General features: G+C 31.3%; 3 protein-coding genes across 3 annotated transcripts in view; all 3 read left to right on the top strand.

Moving 5' to 3' along the window:
* The first annotated feature begins 3,958 nt into the window (after nt 1-3,958).
* The window catches only part of LOC118048642 (probable disease resistance protein At4g27220), a 99,354-nt gene continuing 82,844 nt past the window's right edge, over nt 3,959-20,468 (top strand). The window contains exons 1-10 of the mRNA XM_073406794.1: nt 3,959-4,130; nt 4,884-4,981; nt 5,099-5,225; nt 8,441-8,725; nt 8,805-8,890; nt 9,014-9,064; nt 9,157-9,243; nt 9,392-9,478; nt 9,595-9,705; nt 9,876-9,996. Coding sequence (XP_073262895.1) covers nt 4,884-4,981; nt 5,099-5,225; nt 8,441-8,725; nt 8,805-8,890; nt 9,014-9,064; nt 9,157-9,243; nt 9,392-9,478; nt 9,595-9,705; nt 9,876-9,996 — 1,053 coding nt within the window. The 5' untranslated portion in view covers nt 3,959-4,130. The remainder of the gene's footprint in view (nt 4,131-4,883; nt 4,982-5,098; nt 5,226-8,440; nt 8,726-8,804; nt 8,891-9,013; nt 9,065-9,156; nt 9,244-9,391; nt 9,479-9,594; nt 9,706-9,875; nt 9,997-20,468) is intronic.
* LOC118048640 (probable disease resistance protein At4g27220) lies at nt 12,123-13,492 on the top strand. Its single transcript, XM_035058410.2, has one exon. It carries the CDS (start codon nt 12,204-12,206, stop codon nt 13,467-13,469), a length of 1,266 nt encoding a protein of 421 aa, XP_034914301.2. The 5' UTR covers nt 12,123-12,203; the 3' UTR covers nt 13,470-13,492.
* LOC140955118 (probable disease resistance protein At4g27220) lies at nt 15,378-18,971 on the top strand. The gene is made up of 2 exons (XM_073406796.1): nt 15,378-15,501; nt 15,693-18,971. Exons 1-2 carry the CDS (start codon nt 15,388-15,390, stop codon nt 18,840-18,842), a joined length of 3,264 nt encoding a protein of 1,087 aa, XP_073262897.1. The 5' UTR covers nt 15,378-15,387; the 3' UTR covers nt 18,843-18,971.

The raw sequence follows: 20,468 nt of genomic DNA on the forward strand, positions 1-20,468 counted from the left end.
GTTTTTTTACTTAGAAATATATCAAAATAATATTTTTTTAATTTTTTATTGATATAACACATCAAAATGATCTGAAAACATAATAATAATAATTTTTAATAAAAAAATTAAAATTTATAAATACATAATTTACACAGCTTTTACCAAACACAATTTTTATAATAGATGTTGAAGTTTCCTGCTGCACTGAAGCTCCCTCTTATTGTTTGAAGCAAATGCTTGATTGCGTTCGTGGGGTTTCTACCCCCAGAATATGAAGTTATTTTCTAATTAAGGCTTTCTGTGATATAAAACAATTTGAGTCCATATTTGAAGGAATAGCATCCACGAGGAAGTCCAAATTAAATGCGTAGGCCTCCTGTTTCTTCAATCTATTTGTACAATATAACATCAATCTTTTGACGTTCATTAAATTTTTCTCTACAGTCAATCTTTTTCCTTGACAAGCACAGGCAATATTATTGATTCAACTTTCCAAAATGTATTCTTTAGCCACCACAAAGCTTCACACACACACACACACACGAGTGTGAAAGTTCATACACTTCAAAGTAAAGTTAAAGATAAGAGCATATATAATTGTTAAACCCCGTACGATTTGTTTTGAAAAAACTCAAAATCTAAAATTTAACTTGGATTGGGTTTGTAATTAAACCATTATTGATTTGGTAAAATTTGTTCAATCCAATCAAACCTAGTTTATATCTGATTAGATTAATTAAAAAAATAAAATGATATTATTTTAATAAAAAAATTAATTTGAATTAACTTAATAAATGACTTATAATATTAAAACAGTATCTTAAACCAACAAATTTAATCAGACTTAAAAATGTTATAATGTTACTCTCCAATAATTTAGTAAGGATTTGGAGGATATATATTCAAAAAACAAATTTTATCATAAATTTAAGTTATTTAAAAAATTTGAGTCAATTAAGACATTGTTTAGTAAGGTGGTGGACCGTAACAAAAACATTATTTTTGATATTTTTATTCGCAAAATACAAAGTATAATTATACTGCACCATATTGCCAAACAGACACAAATTTTGAATTTTATTTTTATTTTTAACTTTTTGAAAATTGGAAAAGCAAGTATACCATCATGGACTAAGATAATATTTGATATTGTAATAATGAATCTTTTTCAAAAAAATATTTTTTATTTGAAAATACATTAAAATAATATTTTTTAAAAAATTTATATTTGACATTAGTATATCAAAATGATGCAAAAATACTAAAAAAATAATAATTTGAAGCCAAACAAATAATAATAATATTTTCACCTTGAATTGTATCTCTTCATCTTTAAAATTGTATCTAAAAAAATAACTAATAAAGTGTAATTAATTAACCAATCCAATGCTGGAATTATTATTTACCCTGGAATTATTAGAAGTCAATTCACCAACAACTTAAAAATTCAACCTCTTTGATAAAAATCCTTTTTATATATAAAAAAGTTGAATTTTCCATGAATGATTGGTGAGAGAATTTTTGTTGATTTCATATAATAATAATAGTTTTTTTTTTTTATAAAAATGATACCTATAAAAAATAATCTCAAGCGTACAAGATAAAATATAACCACCCCATTCATGTGTTAGGTTGGAATCCTTAAACTGTTTTTGCCACAGTTCTTCGACTAGGTTCAGGAATTCATTTTATAAAAACCTATAGATTTTGTATCGAATCGTGGGTATATAATAAAAATTCCTTTTTTATGTTAAGATTTAATAGTTTAGTACGTTACCGTTATACTAAATATTCAACTATAAAAAACTTAACTATGTTTTATTAAATTAATATTTTATTTGATTCAATTAAGAATTTAATACAAGAAAGATTTTAAGTCTAGATTTTGACTTGTTTATATATTTTTTAAATTGATTTTTTTTTAAAAAAAATTCATTAATATATATCTTTCCTTCCGGTAAAAAAAAAAACATATTTCATTGTTCTTTTTAGAAGATATTTCGAATCATTTGCTGGATCTATTTTCTGTTTTTAATTTCAGATTTTGAAATGACCCGTCAGAAAACAATTCCAACCAATTATTTGCAATGGAATTTGGACATGCTGCATTTCTTACCCAGGTGGAGCAAGAATCTAGGTGGCTTGTTTCTGGCTTTTGCTTCTCTCGGTATGATTTTGTTGGGCTAGTTTACAGGCCTTTTAGTGTGTTTGGTATTGCGATAGTTATAGTGGTTATGGTTTAAAAAAAGTTGTTTTATAAAAAATACTTTTAGTTAATATTGATTTGAAAAAATAAGTGTTTAATTAAAATTATAGTTGAAATTGAGGTTGAAGAAAAAGTAGTTTAATGTGTTTGGTTAAGAGCGTGTTTGGCAATGTAGTAGCGGTTGCTTTTCAAATAACTTTTCATACCGAAATGCATGCCAATGATTTTTTTTTATTTTTTAAAAATTATTTTTGACATCAGCACATCAAAACGATCCAAAAAGTACAAACCGTATTAAATTTTAGTAAAAAAAAACCTTTTGAATTTTTTGGGAATGCGGTTTCAATCGCGTTCCCAAACGCTACCTAAGAATGCTTTTGAAATTGAGGTTATAAAATAATTTTAAAAAATATATATTAATATTGATGATTTTTAATTTAAATATTGTGGATTTAACTATTGCTATTATATCATAAAATAAATTATATTTTATATAAAATATTTTTTATTATTCCATGAAACCATCTACAATTCCATTATGTACGAAATACATCCGACAAGAACTATATTTTTCATAATTTTTTGAGTATGTAATAAAATTAGATAAAATATTATCAGGTATAAAATTGATATTACAATGCGGGTGAATTTAATTCACTCTATATTACTTTTTCGAAAAAAAAATATTGTTCACGTAACATTGCAGCAAGTGAATTTAATTAACTCTAAATTAGTGTTTTTTTTTTAAATGTTAACACACTAAAAAAAAAAGTTCATGTAGTACAATTCACCTGTGAACAGTGCAAATAAATTACTCTATTCATTTTTTTTAAGTGAATAGTTAATTCCCTTACATTATTCACATAAATAGTATATCAATATACACTGTTTACTGTTCACTGTTCATTTCCAAAACCACAAAAACATCCAAAGATACACTTAAAGTAGTAGTAATGTTCTTTTTTCTTGGAAACAACCTCCACACACTTTAGTATTTTAATCATAACTTTCCACTCACATGTCGAATTACTGTGATTCTTGACGTGTTGGAAAGGTATCTTGAAGGGCTACAAATTAGTCTATGATGAGGATTTCAAAAAAGGAACTCTTAAAGTCTAAAATTTAGGCAATTTGTTTTTGACACAACGGGGATCATGGAGACTGATGAAAAAAGAGGTTGAAAATGGGGCTGCCTCCTTTGAAAAGAGGGGTATTTGGCATAAAGAAGACGTGTGAGAATTGCACCAGAGAAAGAAAAAGGAAGATGGAGACACGCAAGGAAAGGAATGGCCATGAATACAGTGATGGGTACCCAAATTTGTCTTTAATTTCTTTTTATCCCAATTAGTAATTGCTACGTAATTAGATTTGGAGCCTCACTCTCATTTGCACACTTAGCATTGTCAGAACTGGTATATCCTTAGAGTTACAACGTATTTTTTAAATATTTTGATTTTTTAATATTTTTAAATTATTTAATTTGATGTGTTGATAAAAAAATAAAATTTAAACAAATTATTTTAATGTATTTTTAAATAAAAAATATTTTTTTAAAAAAATTTACAGCATGCAGAAATATGCTATTCCTTTTAGAAAATTTCATGTGTTTACATTTTCTTGGCAGCTTCTTCGAAGTTTCAACATTGAGGTAGGTTCACACGTTAACTTTAAATATCTTATAATATATCAAACAATACGTTAATTAATTATTATTGAGGCGACCTTACTAATAAATAATATTATGTATAAGAGATAGCGACTGTAACATTCTCTTCCACATCTCATCTCATTACAACAATTCCCTATTTTCCTTTCCCCATCTCATGATCAGTGCGAACCAGATTTATGTATGCTGCAACTTTATTATTTTTCTCTTCCTTTTCTTTTGGCTGATCACTGCTCAAGCAAACCAGCTAGCACTTGAAGAACATCTTGAATCCAGGTAAATTATTTGTCATTCATCTTGTCTGAATCTTTAAAGTAATCCATGATAAATAGATAGATCTTTTTCTCAGATTTTATAATCCATGCCCTGTGGTGTTCATACTGTTTAAATTAACCCTAAACGTTGAATTCATTGTTTTCGTCTTTTCAAGATTCTTTGCTGTTTTTAACTCCTTATTTTGGATTCACCCTTTTCTTTTCCAATTAATGGGACTGCCATTTATTTTTATTCAATATTTTTCCACTTTTTTTTCTTACAATGATTCAATGAACTAACTTGATCAGTAATTACCTTTCATTACCTACATCTTTTTGAACAAAACATTATCAGATTTTTTTTGTGTGTTTTATGATGTGTAACTAATTAAGGGTTAAAATAGAGGGAATTAATTTTTGTAATTAACAAAAATAATCTTGCATTTGTTTTGCTCCCCAAATTATGAATAAATAGGAGTTGAAAGAGGTTTTTGTTCACCCCGTCAAAACAATCAGCTCTTCTACCTTCCTTCCCCTGCATCTTTCTATCTATCATTCTAGAGTTTTAGGATCTCGTGTCATAAAAAGAATTTGAGTATGATAATTTATCTTAAAAGACAAAGGATTAAATCATTAACAACAACATTTATATTTCATATTTTTCATCCGAATTTCTTTAACAAACTAGAAAGTCATATATATGTTCTTTTCTGATCTGTGCTTTCTGTTCTTTTTAAACCTCTGTACGTACTTATCATCTTATACTTGTGGTCAGATGGAAGGGTTCCTACCATCTTCTATGGAGGATGATGTCAACTTTACATCGAATCAGTTCGATTTTCAATCACTACTGTCGGAGCTTGAGCTTCTCTCGTACGTCATTTTTAAGCATATTTTATCAGAAGATGATTGCTTGCAATTTAGTTATTCTTCGGTTTATCCTATTATTGACAAAAAAAAATATAATGTCGTCACTGTCCATGGAAGCAGGCCGCCACCGGAGGTTCCAGTCAACCAAAGCTCCATATCATGCAATGATCAAGGTGGACAGAACAATGTGATCAACGATAGTATTCAACAAACAACTCCGTTTCCAACTTCATTTCCTGAAACCATGGTGAGTACTCCAATTTGCTACAATGTCCATTGAATTAGCAAGTGTTTGTATTATACAAAAAGTTTTATGTTTAGTGTATCGATCTCGAGCATCTTCAAATTGTGTACTGTTAAACAAACAGACAACAATTGGGAGATTTAGACATTTTTTATGATATTTTTTTATCATTAAGTTTTATATAAAATTGGCCTCAAACTCCATCAAGGCATCATAATTCCTTTATTCATCAACCTCAGCCGGGACATGGCTATATGACACCGAACGCACCACTTCACAACATGGTGGCTTCAATCAACCGAAATTATCTAAATATGGACTTTAGAATAGTTCTTGATTTCTTGACGGTAGAAATAACAGGACTATTATTAAAATAAAAATAATAAATAAATATGCTCAGACTCTTACCATGTACCAATAGAGAAAACAAGGTAGATGTCTCTCTGGTTTTTTTTTATAAAGCATTTTTGTTTTTAATTTTATTTGATAATTTATTTCAATAAACTTGTTATGGAGCTCTTGTGGTCTAAGAAGAAAAAACAATTCAATGTAGAGTTGATGTTTGACTTAACAAGATTTTGTTCAATTTAATTGATTAAAAATAAGTGAAATTTTGACCGTCAAATTTGATATTAAAATTTTGAAGATAAATATTCGAGACTGAATTTGATATTAAAACTAAAAATAAGTAGAAAGTTTTTACAAAGGTAAATGTTATGAAAAGAAATTGCTATCCAACTGGTGTGCAGATTGGATAGCAAATCAAGCTATGTTGAAGTTTTCTACTGTAGTGAAGCTCCCTCTGGTTGCTTGAAGCTAATGCCTGATTGTTGCGTTCCTGGGATTTTGATAAGTGTATAAAAATCTATTTTATTATTAGTTTGTTTTTGTATTTTAAAAGTATTTTTAAAAAATTAATTTTTTATTTTAAATTTATTCTAACTCTTTTGTTTTATCATTCTCAAAGTCCAAACAACAACGGTACTGTGCTTATGCCCGCAATCTAAACATAATTTGTTTTTGTAGAGTTATGTTTATTAAAAAATCTGATTATTTTAAAAAAATATTAAATTAATATTTTTAATATATTAATATTAAAAATAAAAAAATATTTTGATTACTAAGAATAAATAGGAAGCTTACAAATAGTTAAGAAACGTATTTCAAAGTTTAGTTTACCAGTTGACTCACATATTAACTGAATAACCTGAGTAAAAAACAAAACCACATCATATTATGATGGTATTACGTTTTTTTTAATATTATCTTTTTAAATATTTTTATTTTAAAAAAGTTTCACATAGTTGTAGATAAAAAAAAAAAAAAGATGTTTTAATTTAGCAACGATAGAGCATCCACAAGAAAGATATTATACGGTTATTAATTTTTATTAAAAGAAAAGCTAAGAGACGTGGGAGAATCACTATATATCCACACCTATTTCATTGTAAATTACAATAGTACGTAATTCAAGGTGTTTTGCCTTTTTTGTTTTGTTTTTTTAAATTTGTTTTTTTTTATTTTATAATAGGCTGGTTATAATTCAGCTTTAATTTATTTATTTTTATTCTATTTTTTTTATAAAATTAACGTGATTTATAATTTTGTTAAAATAATTCAAATTATACTAGTTTTCAAGTTTAGTGGGATATTTTTTTTGTTTATTAATTAAAAAAAACACTAAAAGGTATAAGAGAATCATTATTCACCCACTCATTTCAGGACTACAATAGTAAATCATAGTGTTTTGCCTTTTCTATTTTTTTTTCTTTTCTTTTCTTTTTTTTATCATTTTAATTTTTTTTTGTCTATTTCATATTTGGGCCGAATTAGCAAATATATATATATATATATATATATATATATATATATATATATATATGTTATGATATTATTAAATAAAGATAATTTAAAACTTATAAAAAATTACTAAACCCAATAGAATCCATGACCCAGGTCGCGAGGGACCAGGATCGATCAAATCTGTTATTGTTTCAATATTTTTTTTTTAAAAAAGTTGTTGTCTAGAAGTTTTTTTAAAAGCGAAGCCATGTTTTTCTAGTTTTCTAACTTGTATTTGGATATTGATCGATTTAAACTAAGTTAAATCCCATATAATTTAATTAAAAATTTAAATTACATAAAAAGTTAAATTAGAAGATTTTAATATTAACTCCCCTGACTGGCTGACCAGGATTAATAATATCGCCAACAAACTTTCTTCACTCTTAACATTTTATTTTTATATTTTAAAAAAATTAATCCCCTAAAAAAAACTAGGACATATTATCGAGTGTAGGTTTTGTTTATTAAAAGTAAGGATGGAGTCTTTGACTGCATGTAATGGCATCGACTGAAAACCTTTAATCACATATTTAATCTGTTATTGTTAGAGCACATGCTTTTCAAAAACTTTGATTTTTTTTTCTTTTTAAATTATTATTTTTTTATTAAAAATAAATTTTAAAAAATAATAAAAAAAATATTATATTAATTTTTTTAAATAAAAAATATTTTAAAAAGAAAAGTATATTATTGTTTCTCATATTCATGTGTTTACATTTTCTAGGCATCTTCTTCTAAGCTTCATAATTGGGTAGGTAAAGTAGTGTTTTTAACTCCTTATTTTTTATTCACCCTTTTCTTTTCCAATTAATGGGACTGACTGTCATTTTTATTCAGTATTTTTCAGCTTTTTTTTTTCTTACAATGATTCAATGAATTAACTTGATCGGTAATTACCTTTCAATAAACAAAATAAGAATAATTAAAATATCAAATGTGTTCAAGGGATTCCGACTATCTATCAGCTGTTTGTAGAATTTAAGCACTTTTTTCATTAGTCACTTTTATTAAATCATTTAATATTTGCTTTTATTCTTTTAATTTGCTTCAATGTGGAATCGACACTCCAGAGAATGTGTAAACTAAAAAACGGCAACGGTACTGCCAGGATTGTTATGCCCGCAATCAAAATATAATTTGTTTTTTTAAAATCTGTTTATTTTGAAAAAAAAAATATTAAATTAATATTTTTTGATATATTAGTATTAAAAATAATAAAAAAGGCTTTTCTTTTCTTAGATTCACCCTTTTCTTTTCCAATTAATGGGACTGCCATTAAAATATGCTTTTCACCATTTATTTGTTTTTCTTTTATTTTGACTTACGTAACGTGTGTACCCAGTATGTACTAATCATCTTGTACTTTTGGTCAGATGGAAGGGTTCCCACCATCTTTTATGGAGGAGGATGACAACATGACATGGAATCAGCTTCTCTCGGACGTCATTTTTAAGCATCTTTTATCAGAAGATGATTGCTTGCAATTTAGTTATTCTTCAGTTTATCCTAATATATTATTCCATGGAAGCAGGCCGGCACCGGAGGTTCCAGTCAACCAAAGCTCCATATTATGCAATGATCAAGGTGGACAGAACCTTGTGATCAACAATAGTATTCAACAAACAACTCCGTTTCCAACTTCATTTCCTGAAATCTTGGTGAGTACTCATGCTTACTCCAATTTGCTACAATGTCCATTGAATTAGGCATCATTATTCCTTTATTCATCAACCTCAGACGGGACATCGCTATACGACACCGAACGCAACCACATCACAACATGGTGAATTCAATCAATCTGGACCTTCTTCTCCTGCTCCCTGGTATCCAATTTTTCATATTTAGTATTTTCTGAAAAAAAAAAAAAGTTTTTCAATCATTATTTAACTTCTTCTTCTTCCTCTTGTTGTTGTACTTATCAGTGAATTCATTATGTTTGAATATAGGGATCAGCCTAATCCTAATTTATGTGATCCTCAACGTGCCAATCCTTTGAGGTAAGCTAAAATGATATCAAATACTTAGTGGATTAATAGCAAAGAATTATGCATATGTATAAAGAAATTACTAACAAGTGTTGCTAATTCAGGGACCAACAATTGACTAATTATCAGTTACCAATGAGGAATCAAGTGCCTGCGATGCTACCTGGACCTCAACCTCCAATGAATCAAAGGTATTAACCTCGAATATACACTTTTTTAATCATGAAAACAATGAACTTGACCAAAATTGACGAGGATCTTTCAAGTCTTTTTGAGCTCTCTATCTCTCTTTTTTGTGAGAATAACAGTTCTAAGTTTAACTATTTGAATATTATTCAGGCTTCAGTACTCCAATATGACACCGAACGCAACCACTTCTCAACATGGTGGCTTCAATCAACCTGGACCTTCTTTTCCTGCTCCCCGGTATCCAATTTTTTATTTTTAGTATTTTCCGTAACATCATAGCTTGAACATAAACCAAACAAGATAATCATAAGTATGTAATGCTTCATATTGCTTACGAATGGTTTTTGATTCAGGATTCAATTTCCTTCTAATCAAGGACAAATCGATCAAGCTGCTGTAATTCCTGACATAGACAATATGCAACAAGAGAACTTCCTGCGTCGAAACTCTGGCAACTCTACGAGGTACTGATTGACTTCTAGCTGTTGTGTTCTAACACGGTATTAAAACCTTTTTGATAATTAGATACACCATTGATTTTGACTGTTTAAGAGAGACTACCAAATATTGAATGGTTTTATAATAACACCTTTGATTTTTGGTTTTATAATATGATCACTTCATTTTTATACAGGTCACAGATGGATAACGTCCAAGTCCAAGAATTGCAAAATCAAACTGCTAGGTCAAATGCCTCAAATCCTGGCCTTGACACTTCCTTGCAAAGTCAAATTAGGGGTTTAAATACTCAACAAGTAAGAATTCTAACTGAATTATCGTCGTCTTTTTCCAATAAACTGACTGTCAATTTTAATAGCAAAATAAGGGTAATAGCACTGAAGTAGTTTCTCATCCATCCAGATGTGATTTTTATTCTATATTTTGACCCCCCCCTTTGTTTTTTCTATAGGTTGAATCAAATGATCGGTTTTGGAATTATGTTGAAAAGAGGGATGAAATGGTTGGATCATTAATCAAAAAAGTACTGAAGTGTAAGTTTTGTCCACATACATTTGCCATTAAAACAGCCATTACAAGGATCAAATGGCATTTAGCAGGAGAAGAAAGGCGTGGTGTTGCCATTTGTCGTGGGGTGACTAAAGAAGTTCAAGAAGCAGCCTTTCTAGCAATGTGTGGTGGCAACAAAAGACAAAAAATCACAGCAACTGCAGTCAATGTTAATGACTGTGGAATTTCAACTTGTCCACAAGAACAAAACAATGAGATTGAAAATTTGGGAGGAGGCATTGGAAGGGTACAAAGAGAAGTTCAGGTTGTAGAACCGGGAGTAGGGGAAGAGAGGATTTCTTCACAAGCAATAGCAGGAAACGACGAAGTAAGCATGACGGGAATGAGAGCACAAGAAGATAGAGTTTCCGAAGAGGCACTCGAGAGCAGAACGAGGACAGAACCAGTGGGAGTTCAAGGCGTGGAACAAGGTCCCGGAGAAGAGAGAATTCAGTCGCATTTACAAGCAGAAAATGACATGGAAAACACTGGTGAAGGATCTTTTCAGCATGATGCATTTGAGACTATTCCAAGAACAGAGCAAGTGCAGCTTCTGGAGCCTCGAGGAGATTCATCCCAATTTTGTCTTGACATTGGAAGATGTTATGATCAACCTTGTGCTCCATCAGTAAACAATGATGTAAATAGGCATGATGCACTGGACATGGTTAGAGTGAGGACAGAACCAATGGAGGAGGCTGGCGCAGGAGCAAAATCTTCTGAAAGTCTGAAATACAACAAGACTAGAGGAGTTCCATTACCTACTAGCTCCACAAAGCCAGTGGGTCAAGCATTTGAAGAGAAAACGAAGGAGATATGGTCTTTGTTAATGGATGATAAAGTCCCGACCATTGGCATTTATGGCATGGGGGGGATTGGTAAAACGACAATACTCAAACATATCTATAATGAGCTTCTACAAACACCAGATATTTGTCATCATGTTTGGTGGGTGACTGTGTCTCAAGATTTTAGCATTACTAGATTGCAGAATCTCATAGCTAAACATCTTCATCTAGACCTTGCAAACGAAGATGATGATGTGCATAGAGCTGCCAAATTGTCAGAAGAATTAAAGACGAAACAAAAATGGATTCTCATTTTAGATGATTTGTGGAACAATTTTGAGCTTGATGAAGTGGGAATTCCTGTGTTGTTGAAAGGATGCAAGCTGATTATGACAACTAGATCAGAAACGGTTTGTCATCGGATGGCTTGCCACCACAAAATCAAAGTGAAGCTACTTTCGGAGGGAGAAGCTTGGACTTTGTTCATGGAAAAACTTGGACGTGACATAGCACTTTTACCAGAAGTGGAAGGAATTGCAAAAGATATTGCTGGGGAATGTGCTGGTTTGCCATTGGGAATTATTGCAGTGGCAGGAAGCTTGAGGGGAGTGGACGACCCATATGAGTGGAGAAATACATTGAACAAATTGAGAGAATCAGAATTTAGGGACATAGATGAGAAAGTATTCAGGTTATTGAGGTTTAGTTATGATCGGTTAGGTGATTTAGCACTACAACGAAGTCTCTTGTACTGTGCATTATTTGGTGAAGATGATATGATTGCAAGGCAGAAGTTGATAGGTTATTTGATCGATGAAGGAATTATTAAAGGAAAGAGGAGCAGGGGAGATGCATTTGATGAGGGCCACACGATGCTTAATAGACTTGTAAATGTCTGCCTATTGGAAAATGCTAAAATGGAGTACCATGATATTATATGTGTCAAGATGCATGACTTGATTAGGGACATGGCCATCAAAATACTGCAAGACAAATATGAAGTCATGGTTAAAGCAGGTGCGCAATTAAAAGAGTTGCCAGATGCAGAGGAGTGGACGGAGAATCTGACGATGGTTTCACTAATGTGAAACGAGATAGAAGAAATTCCTTCCAGCTATTCACCAAGGTGTCCCTATCTATCAACTCTATTGCTATGTAAAAATCGTATGTTGCGATTTGTTGCGGATTCATTTTTCAAGCAATTGCATGGGCTCAAGGTCCTCGATCTGTCTTGGACAGGTATTCAAAACTTGCCAGACTCTGTTTCTGATTTGGTGAGTCTCACTGCGTTATTGCTCCGTAAGTGTGACAACTTAAGTCATGTTCCATCATTAAAGAAGCTCAGGGCACTGAAGAGGTTGGATCTCTCTCGTACTCGACTCGAAAAGATGCCGCAAGGAATGGAATGCCTAACCAACCTGAGGTATCTTAGAATGAATGGATGTGGTGAAAAGGAGTTTCCTAGTGGGATATTACCAAAACTTTCTCACCTGCAAGTCTTTGTACTAGAAAAGTTTATGTCGCAAGATGATGCGATAACAGTTAAAGGAAAGGAAGTAGGATCCTTGAGAAATTTGGAAACTTTGGAATGCCATTTCGAAGGTTTATCTGACTTCGTGGAGTATCTCAGATCTCGGGATGGGATCCTATCATTAAGCACATGCAAGATTTTAGTAGGAGAGGTGGGTAGACATTTAGGGCAATACATTGAAGATTTTCCAAGTAAAACAGTTGGGTTGGGTAATTTGAGTATCAACGGAGATAGAGATTTTCAGGTCAAGTTCTTAAATGGCATTCAAGGACTGATTTGTCAATGCATCGATGCAAGAAGTTTATGTGATGTTTTGTCATTAGAGAATGCAACTGAACTGGAGCGCATCAGCATTCGGAAATGCCATAACATGGAGAGCTTGGTTTCATCTTCTTGGTTCTGCTCTGCTCCACCACGATTGCCATCATGTAACGGTATGTTTTCTGGTCTTAAAGAATTTTTTTGTTATAGATGTGAAAGTATGAAGAAGCTGTTCCCGCTTGTGTTGCTGCCAAACCTCGTAAACCTGGAAGTGATTGAAGTTCGTGTGTGTCATAAAATGGAGGAGATAATAGGAACAACAGATGAAGAAAGCAGCAGCTCCAATTCCATCACGGAAGTCATTCTCCCAAAGTTAACAACTCTGATATTGTCTTGGTTACCAGAACTGAAAAGCATTTGCAGTGCAAAACTGATTTGCAATTCTCTTAAAAATATTTATGTAATAAATTGTGTGAAGCTGAAGAGGATGCCAATTTGTCTTCCGTTGCTTGAAAATGGCCAGCCATCTCCTCCCCCTTCTCTTAAAGAAATCAACGCATATCCAAAAAAATGGTGGGAGTCGGTAGTGGAGTGGGAGCATCCTAACGCAAAGAATGTCCTTCGTCCCTTTGTAAACTAATATAATATAGTATGCTTACAATTATATAAATAACATTTTTCATTTTTATTATTTCATTAAAGACTACTGAATTGTCATTTTTTTTTTAAACTCGATAGATAAACAATTATAAATTTGAAAGTTTGATTAAATATTATATTTTCATCCTATTGAATTTCTCCAAGACGAAAAATCCAAAAAAATAAAAATAAAATACTATATTGATTTATCATTAAAGTAACCTAATATTATAAAATCATCAGTGAAAGTATTCTTCTACACACATTTTTTAAATGTCTAAGAGAGAGTATGAATATGGCAGTTTTTGGTTTCTAAACCTGAAACTGCCATATTCATAAACACATTTTTTAAATACTAAAATTTAATACTAAAACTAGAAAGTAGCATAGGCGTGATCTTGATTTCGTTCCAGTGGTTTTGATGAGTATGAAATGCTAAAAATGCTAAAATGGAATAAAAATAATAGAAATTAAACAGACAAGTCAAGGCCCAGTTGGAGTCGTGAAATTTCACTAATGAGGATTTCAAAAAAGGAACTGCTAAAGCCTAAAATTTAGGCAATTTGTTTTTGACACAACAGGGATCATAGAGACGTGATGAAATATAAATTTAAAATTTAAAAATATTTTTAAATAGTTAAAAGATTAAATAATTTTTTAACTTAAAACAATTCAACTTCAAATAAAATATCAAAAATATTATGAAATTAAAATATTTTAACACTAATATTTTAAATATAAAGCTATGTCAATGTTATCAAGGCTAATGAGAGCTAAAAACATCTATTTTTTTGCTTAAATTCCTACAAATTATAAACTTAAAAAAAAAAATATGAATGTAAACCATATGTATTAGTGATAAATCAAATTTTAAAAAATTAATATCATAGTTAATGAAAATAATAATGAATAAGAGTTTTTTATACTTTGATGGTTTAATTAATTAATTGAACCAGATTCAATTTGATTCAATAGCTTTTTAAAGACTGGAACATAACATGTGGGAATGAAACCGGAACACTCTGAATGGAATTTAGCCGAAAAATTTGGAAGGGATCGAGATTTGAAATGAGATGAAAAATTATTTTGTTTTATTTTATTTTTTGAATTGGTATGAATCATTGCAAATAAAACGAAAACAAAATTAACAAAAATTTTCATTTTTAATATATTTATAAATAAATAAAAATATTTTAAAAATAACAATAATGACATTTTCTTGCTACGCTCTTCAAAATCACTCTAAAAGTAATAATGTTTTCTAATCAAAAACTTTCCACTCACATGTCAGATTGCTGTAATTCTTGACGTGTTAATTACCTTGTTTGGGAATGCTTGTGTTTTTAAAAAATTTTGATTTTTTTTAAATAAATTTTGTATATTTTTAGATTATTTTAATGTATTGATGTTAAAAATAATTTTTAAAAAATAAAAATATTATTTTTATATATTTTTAAATGGCTGCCAAAAAGTCCTAAAATTTAGGTTTTTTGATGAAAACGTGTGGGACACGGGGACCATGGGGACGTGATGAAAAAGAGGGTTTTAAAAGTGGGGCTGCCCATAAAAAAGACGTGTGGGAATTCCACAAGAGAAAAAAAAAAAACAAGAAAAGAAAAGAAAAGGGATTAATGTAGTTTATGGATTTAATAATGTTTTTTCTGTTAAATGTATTAATTGTTTGATTATATTTAGTTAATTTATTTTATCTGTATTGATTTTTTTTTTACTTTAATATTGATTTAATAAAAAGAACTCCTAAAGCATGTACGTGGCTGCAAAAAAAAAAATCCTAAAATTAACTCAATTGGAAAGGATCATGATACTTACTGCCAAGATTGTTATGCTCGCAATCAAAACGTAATTTGTAATATGTTTGGTTTTATAATATGATCACTTCATTTATATATAGGTCACAGATGGATAACCTCCAAGTCCGAGGATTGCAAAATCAAACTGCTACGCCAAATGCCTCAAATCCTGGCCTTGGCACTTCCCTGCAAAGTCAAAATAGGGGTTTAAATACTCAACAAGTAAGAAGTATAACTGAATTATCGTCGTCTTTTTCCCTCCTATGATTGTGCAATAAACTAACTATCAATTTTAATAGCAAAATAAGGGTAACAACACTGAAGAAGTAGTTTCTCATCCATCTAGATATGGTGTAATTAACTTGCATTAATTTTTTATTCTTTTATTTTGACCTTCCTTTTTTTTTATCTAGGTTGAAATGGTTGGATCAAAGGATCCATTTTGGAATTATATTGAAGATAGAGCTGATGGTAGCATGAAGTGTAAGTTTTGTCCACATACATTTGCCAATAAAACCTCCATTTCAAGGATCAAATGGCATTTATCAGGAGAGGAAGGGCATAATGTTGCCATTTGTCATGGGGTGCCTAAAGAAGTTCAAGAAGCAGCCTGGAAAGCTATGTGTGGTGGCAACAAAAGACGTAAAAGCACAGGAGGAATTGGAATGGTACAAAGAGAAGTTCAGGATGTAGAACCCGGAGCAGGGGAAGAGAGGATTACTTCACATGCAATAGCAGGAAACGACGTAGTAAGCATGACCGGAATGAGAGCACAAGAAGATGGAGTTTCCGAAGGGGCACTCGAGAGCAGACCGAGGACAGAACCAGTGGATCGATCGTTGGAACAAAGCAATGCAGTACTTGGCAATTTGGCAGGGGGTGCTGGAAGGACACAAGTGGGAGTTCAGGGGGTGCTGGAACAAGGTGCCGGGGAAGAGAGAATGAATCGGGTTAGAGTGAGGACAGAACCAGTGGAGGAGGATGTGGAGAATAGTCGAAGATCAGTGCAGATTGGTGCTGGAGCTAGAGGAGTTACATTACCTACTAGCTCTATAAAGCCAGTGGGTCAAGCATTTGAAGAGAATAAGAAGGTGATATGGTCTTTGTTAAAGGATGATGAAGTCCCAACCATTGGCATTTATGGGATGGGGGGAGTTGGTAAAACAACAATACTGCAACATATTTATAATGAGCTTCTACAAAGACCAGATATTTGTGATTATGTTTGGTGGGTGACTGTGTCTCAAGATTTTAGCATTAATAGATTGCAGATTCTTATTGCTAAACATCTTCATCTAGATCTTTCAAGCGAAGATGATGTTCAACTCAGACCTGCCAAATTGTCAGAAGAACTAAGGAAGAAACAAAAATGGATTCTCATTCTAGATGATTTGTGGAACAGTTTTGAGCTACACAAAGTGGGAATTCCTGAGAAGTTGGAAGGATGCAAGCTGATTATGACAACTCGATCAGAAATGATTTGTAATCAGATGGCTTGCCACTGTAAAATCAAAGTGAAGCCACTTTCTAATGGAGAAGCTTGGACTTTGTTCATGGAGAAACTTGGACGTGACATAGCACTTTCGCGAGAAGTGGAAGGGATTGCAAAAGCTATTGCAAAGGAATGTGCTGGTTTGCCGTTGGGAATTATTACAGTAGCAGGAAGCTTGAGGGGAGTCGATGACCTACATGAGTGGAGAAATACATTGAAGAAATTGAAAGAATTACAATTTAGGGACATGGATGAGAATGTATTCGAGTTATTGAGGTTTAGTTATGATCGGTTAGGTGATTTAGCACTAAAGCAATGTCTCTTGTACTGTGCATTATTTCCTGAAGATCATGAGATTGAAAGGGAGGAGTTGATAGGTTATTTGATCGATGAGGGAATACTTAAAGGAATGAGGAGCAGGGGAGATGCATTTGATGAGGGCCACACGATGCTTAATAGACTTGAATATGTCTGCCTATTGGAAAGTGCTAAAATGGATGATGATGATATTAGACGTGTCAAGATGCATGACTTGATTAGGGACATGGCGATCCAAATACTGAAAAATGAATCTCAAGTCATGGTTAAAGCAGGTGCGCAATTAAAAGAGTTGCCAGATGCAGAGGAGTGGACGCAGAATCTCACAAAAGTCTCACTAATGAGAAACAAGATCGAAGAAATTCCTTCCAGCTATTCACCAAGGTGTCCCTATCTATCAACTCTATTTCTACATGATAATATAGGGTTGAGATTTGTTGCGGATTCATTTTTCAAGCAATTGCATGGGCTCCAGGTCCTCGATCTGTCTTGGACAGGTATTGAAAACTTGCCAGACTCTGTCTCTGATTTGGTGAGTCTCACTGTGTTATTGCTCAATCATTGTCGGAAGTTAAGATATGTTCCATCATTAAAGAAGCTCACGGCACTGAAGAGGTTGAATCTCTCTCATACTACTCTTGAAAAGATGCCGCAAGGAATGGAATGCCTAACCAACCTGATGTATCTTAGAATGAATGGATGTGGTGAAAAGGAGTTTCCTAGTGGGATATTACAGGAACTCTTTGACCTGCAAGTCTTTGAGTTTCCTAGTGGGATATTACCGAAACTCTCTCACCTACAAGTCTTTGTACTAGACGAGTTTACGGGGGAATGTTATGCTCCAATAACAGTTAAAGGAAAGGAAGTAGGATCCTTGAGAAATTTGGAAACTTTGGAGTGCCATTTCGAAGGTTTTTCTGACTTCGTGGAGTATCTCAGATCTCGGGATGGGATCCTATCATTAAGCACATGCAAGATTTTAGTAGGAGAGGTGGGTAGATATTCAGAGCAATGCATTGAACGTTTTCCAAGTAAAACAGTTGTGTTGGGTAATTTGAGCATCAACGAAGATAGAGATTTTCAGGTCAAGTTCTTAAATGGCATTCAAGGACTGATTTGTGAATGCATCGATGCAAGAAGTTTATGTGATGTTTTGTCATTAGAGAATGCAACTGAACTAGAGCGCATCACCATTCAGCAATGCGATAATATGGAGAGCTTGGTTTCATCTTCTTGGTTCTGCTCTGCTCCACCACGATTGCCATCATGTAACGGTATGTTTTCTGGTCTTAAAGAGTTTTTTTGTTATGACTGTACAAGGATGAAGAAGCTGTTCCCGCTTGTGTTGCTGCCAAACCTCGTAAACCTGAGAAGGATTGAAGTGATGTTCTGTGAGAAAATGGGGGAGATAATAGGAACAACAGATGAAGAAAGCAGCACCTCCAATTCCATCACGGAAGTCATTCTCCCAAAGTTAAGATTTCTGAAATTGAATGCGTTACCAGAACTGAAAAGCATTTGCAGTGCAAAACTGATTTGCAATTCTATTAAACATATTATTGTAAGGTGGTGTGAGAAGCTGAAGAGGATGCCAATTTGTCTTCCGTTGCTTGAAAATGGCCAGCCATCTCCTCCCCCTTCTCTTAAAAAAATCGTGGCATATCCAAAAGAATGGTGGGAGTCAGTAGTGGAGTGGGAGCATCCTAATGCAAAGGATGTCCTTCGTCGCTTTGTAGAGTTTGAAAGTATATAAAATAGTCTCTGATGATTTTTTTAAAAACAAAGCTAAAGCTTGTACATTTCTTGCTACGCTGTCAAAATCACTATAGTAATGTTTTCTAATCACAACTTTTCACTCACATATTAGATTGTTGTGATTCTTGACGTGTTATTTTGTTTGGGAATAATTATGTTTTTTAAAATTTTTGATTTTTTTTAAAATAAATTTTTTATATTTTTAGATTATTTTAATGTATTGATGTTAAAAATAATATTTTAAAATAAAAATATTATTTTTATATATTTTTAGATGGCTACGAAAGAAGTCCTAAAATTTAGGTTTTTGATGAAAACATGTGGGACATGGGGACCATGGGGACGTGATGAAAAAGTGGGTTTAAAAGTGGGGTTGTCCATAAAGAAGACGTGTGGGAATTCTACCGGAGAAAAAAAAAAAACAAGAAAAACTAAGAACGAGTAAGAAGCTCACAAATAGTTAAGAGACATATTCACACCCATTTCATTGTAAAATTATAATAAGTAATCCAATGTATTTTGTTTTTTTTCTTTTATTTTTTAAAATTTTGTTTTTGTTTATTTCACACTAGATGATTTAAAATTTAACTTTATAATTTATTTATTTTTATTTTATTTTATTTTTTTATAAAGTTAACATGTTTTATACTAGTTTACTGGTTTAATGAAGTAATTTTTTGCTTATTAATTTTTTTTAAAAAAGCTAAACGGTGGGTGAGAACTGCTATTCACCCACACCCATTTTATTATGGATTACAATAATAATTTATAGTGTTTTTGCTTCTCTCTTTTTTTCTTTTCCTTTCCTTTTTTTGGTTATCAATTTTTTTAATTTTTTTTTCTATTTCATATTTGGGTTGGTTTAGAATTTAGTTTCATAATTGGTTTTATTTTTCTTTGTATGATGTTATCGCGGTCTAAATATATATATATATATATATATATATATATATATTATTGGGCTGGTGTTTAATTTTATAATTATCTATTTTTATTATCATATTGTTAAATAAGAAATTTGTTTTTTAAAAAAATATAATCGTACTGGAGTCCATAACCTTGTTAATAAGTTTGATTTGTTAGCCCAAGTTACTTGATTCACAGGTTTGATATGTTTATCCACTAATCGAATATGTTTTTTTATCTTTTAATTGTTTTAATTGATTTTTTTTTCGGTTTTGACCTTCAATATCAAATTGGTTTAGAAATAGACTACATGATTTATTTATTTATTTATTTATTTATTTTATTTTTAATACTAATACATTAAAATTAAAAAAAAAAACATTAAAAAAATCTATTTATCTTTTTTGAAAAAAACAACTAAAAACAAAAGCATCACCTGCTCTTAATTAATCACATTTTTATTATTTTTTTTTTTATTAAAAAAAAATTAAAAATAAAAAACATTTTAAAAAGGAAAGGATGTTATTGTTTCCAATATTCACGTGTTTGCATTTTCTAGGCATCTTCTTCCAAGCTTCATAATTGGGGTGGTCCACACGTTTAACTTCCTAGCAATATTTATACCTATTTGATAATTAGATACACCATTGAATTTTCGTTTTATAAATATGATGACGTCATGTTTATCATGAAATAAGTCAAAACAATTATATTGATT

The sequence above is a fragment of the Populus alba genome, chromosome 19, assembly GCF_005239225.2.
Source record: "Populus alba chromosome 19, ASM523922v2, whole genome shotgun sequence".
Taxonomy (NCBI): domain Eukaryota; kingdom Viridiplantae; phylum Streptophyta; class Magnoliopsida; order Malpighiales; family Salicaceae; genus Populus; species Populus alba.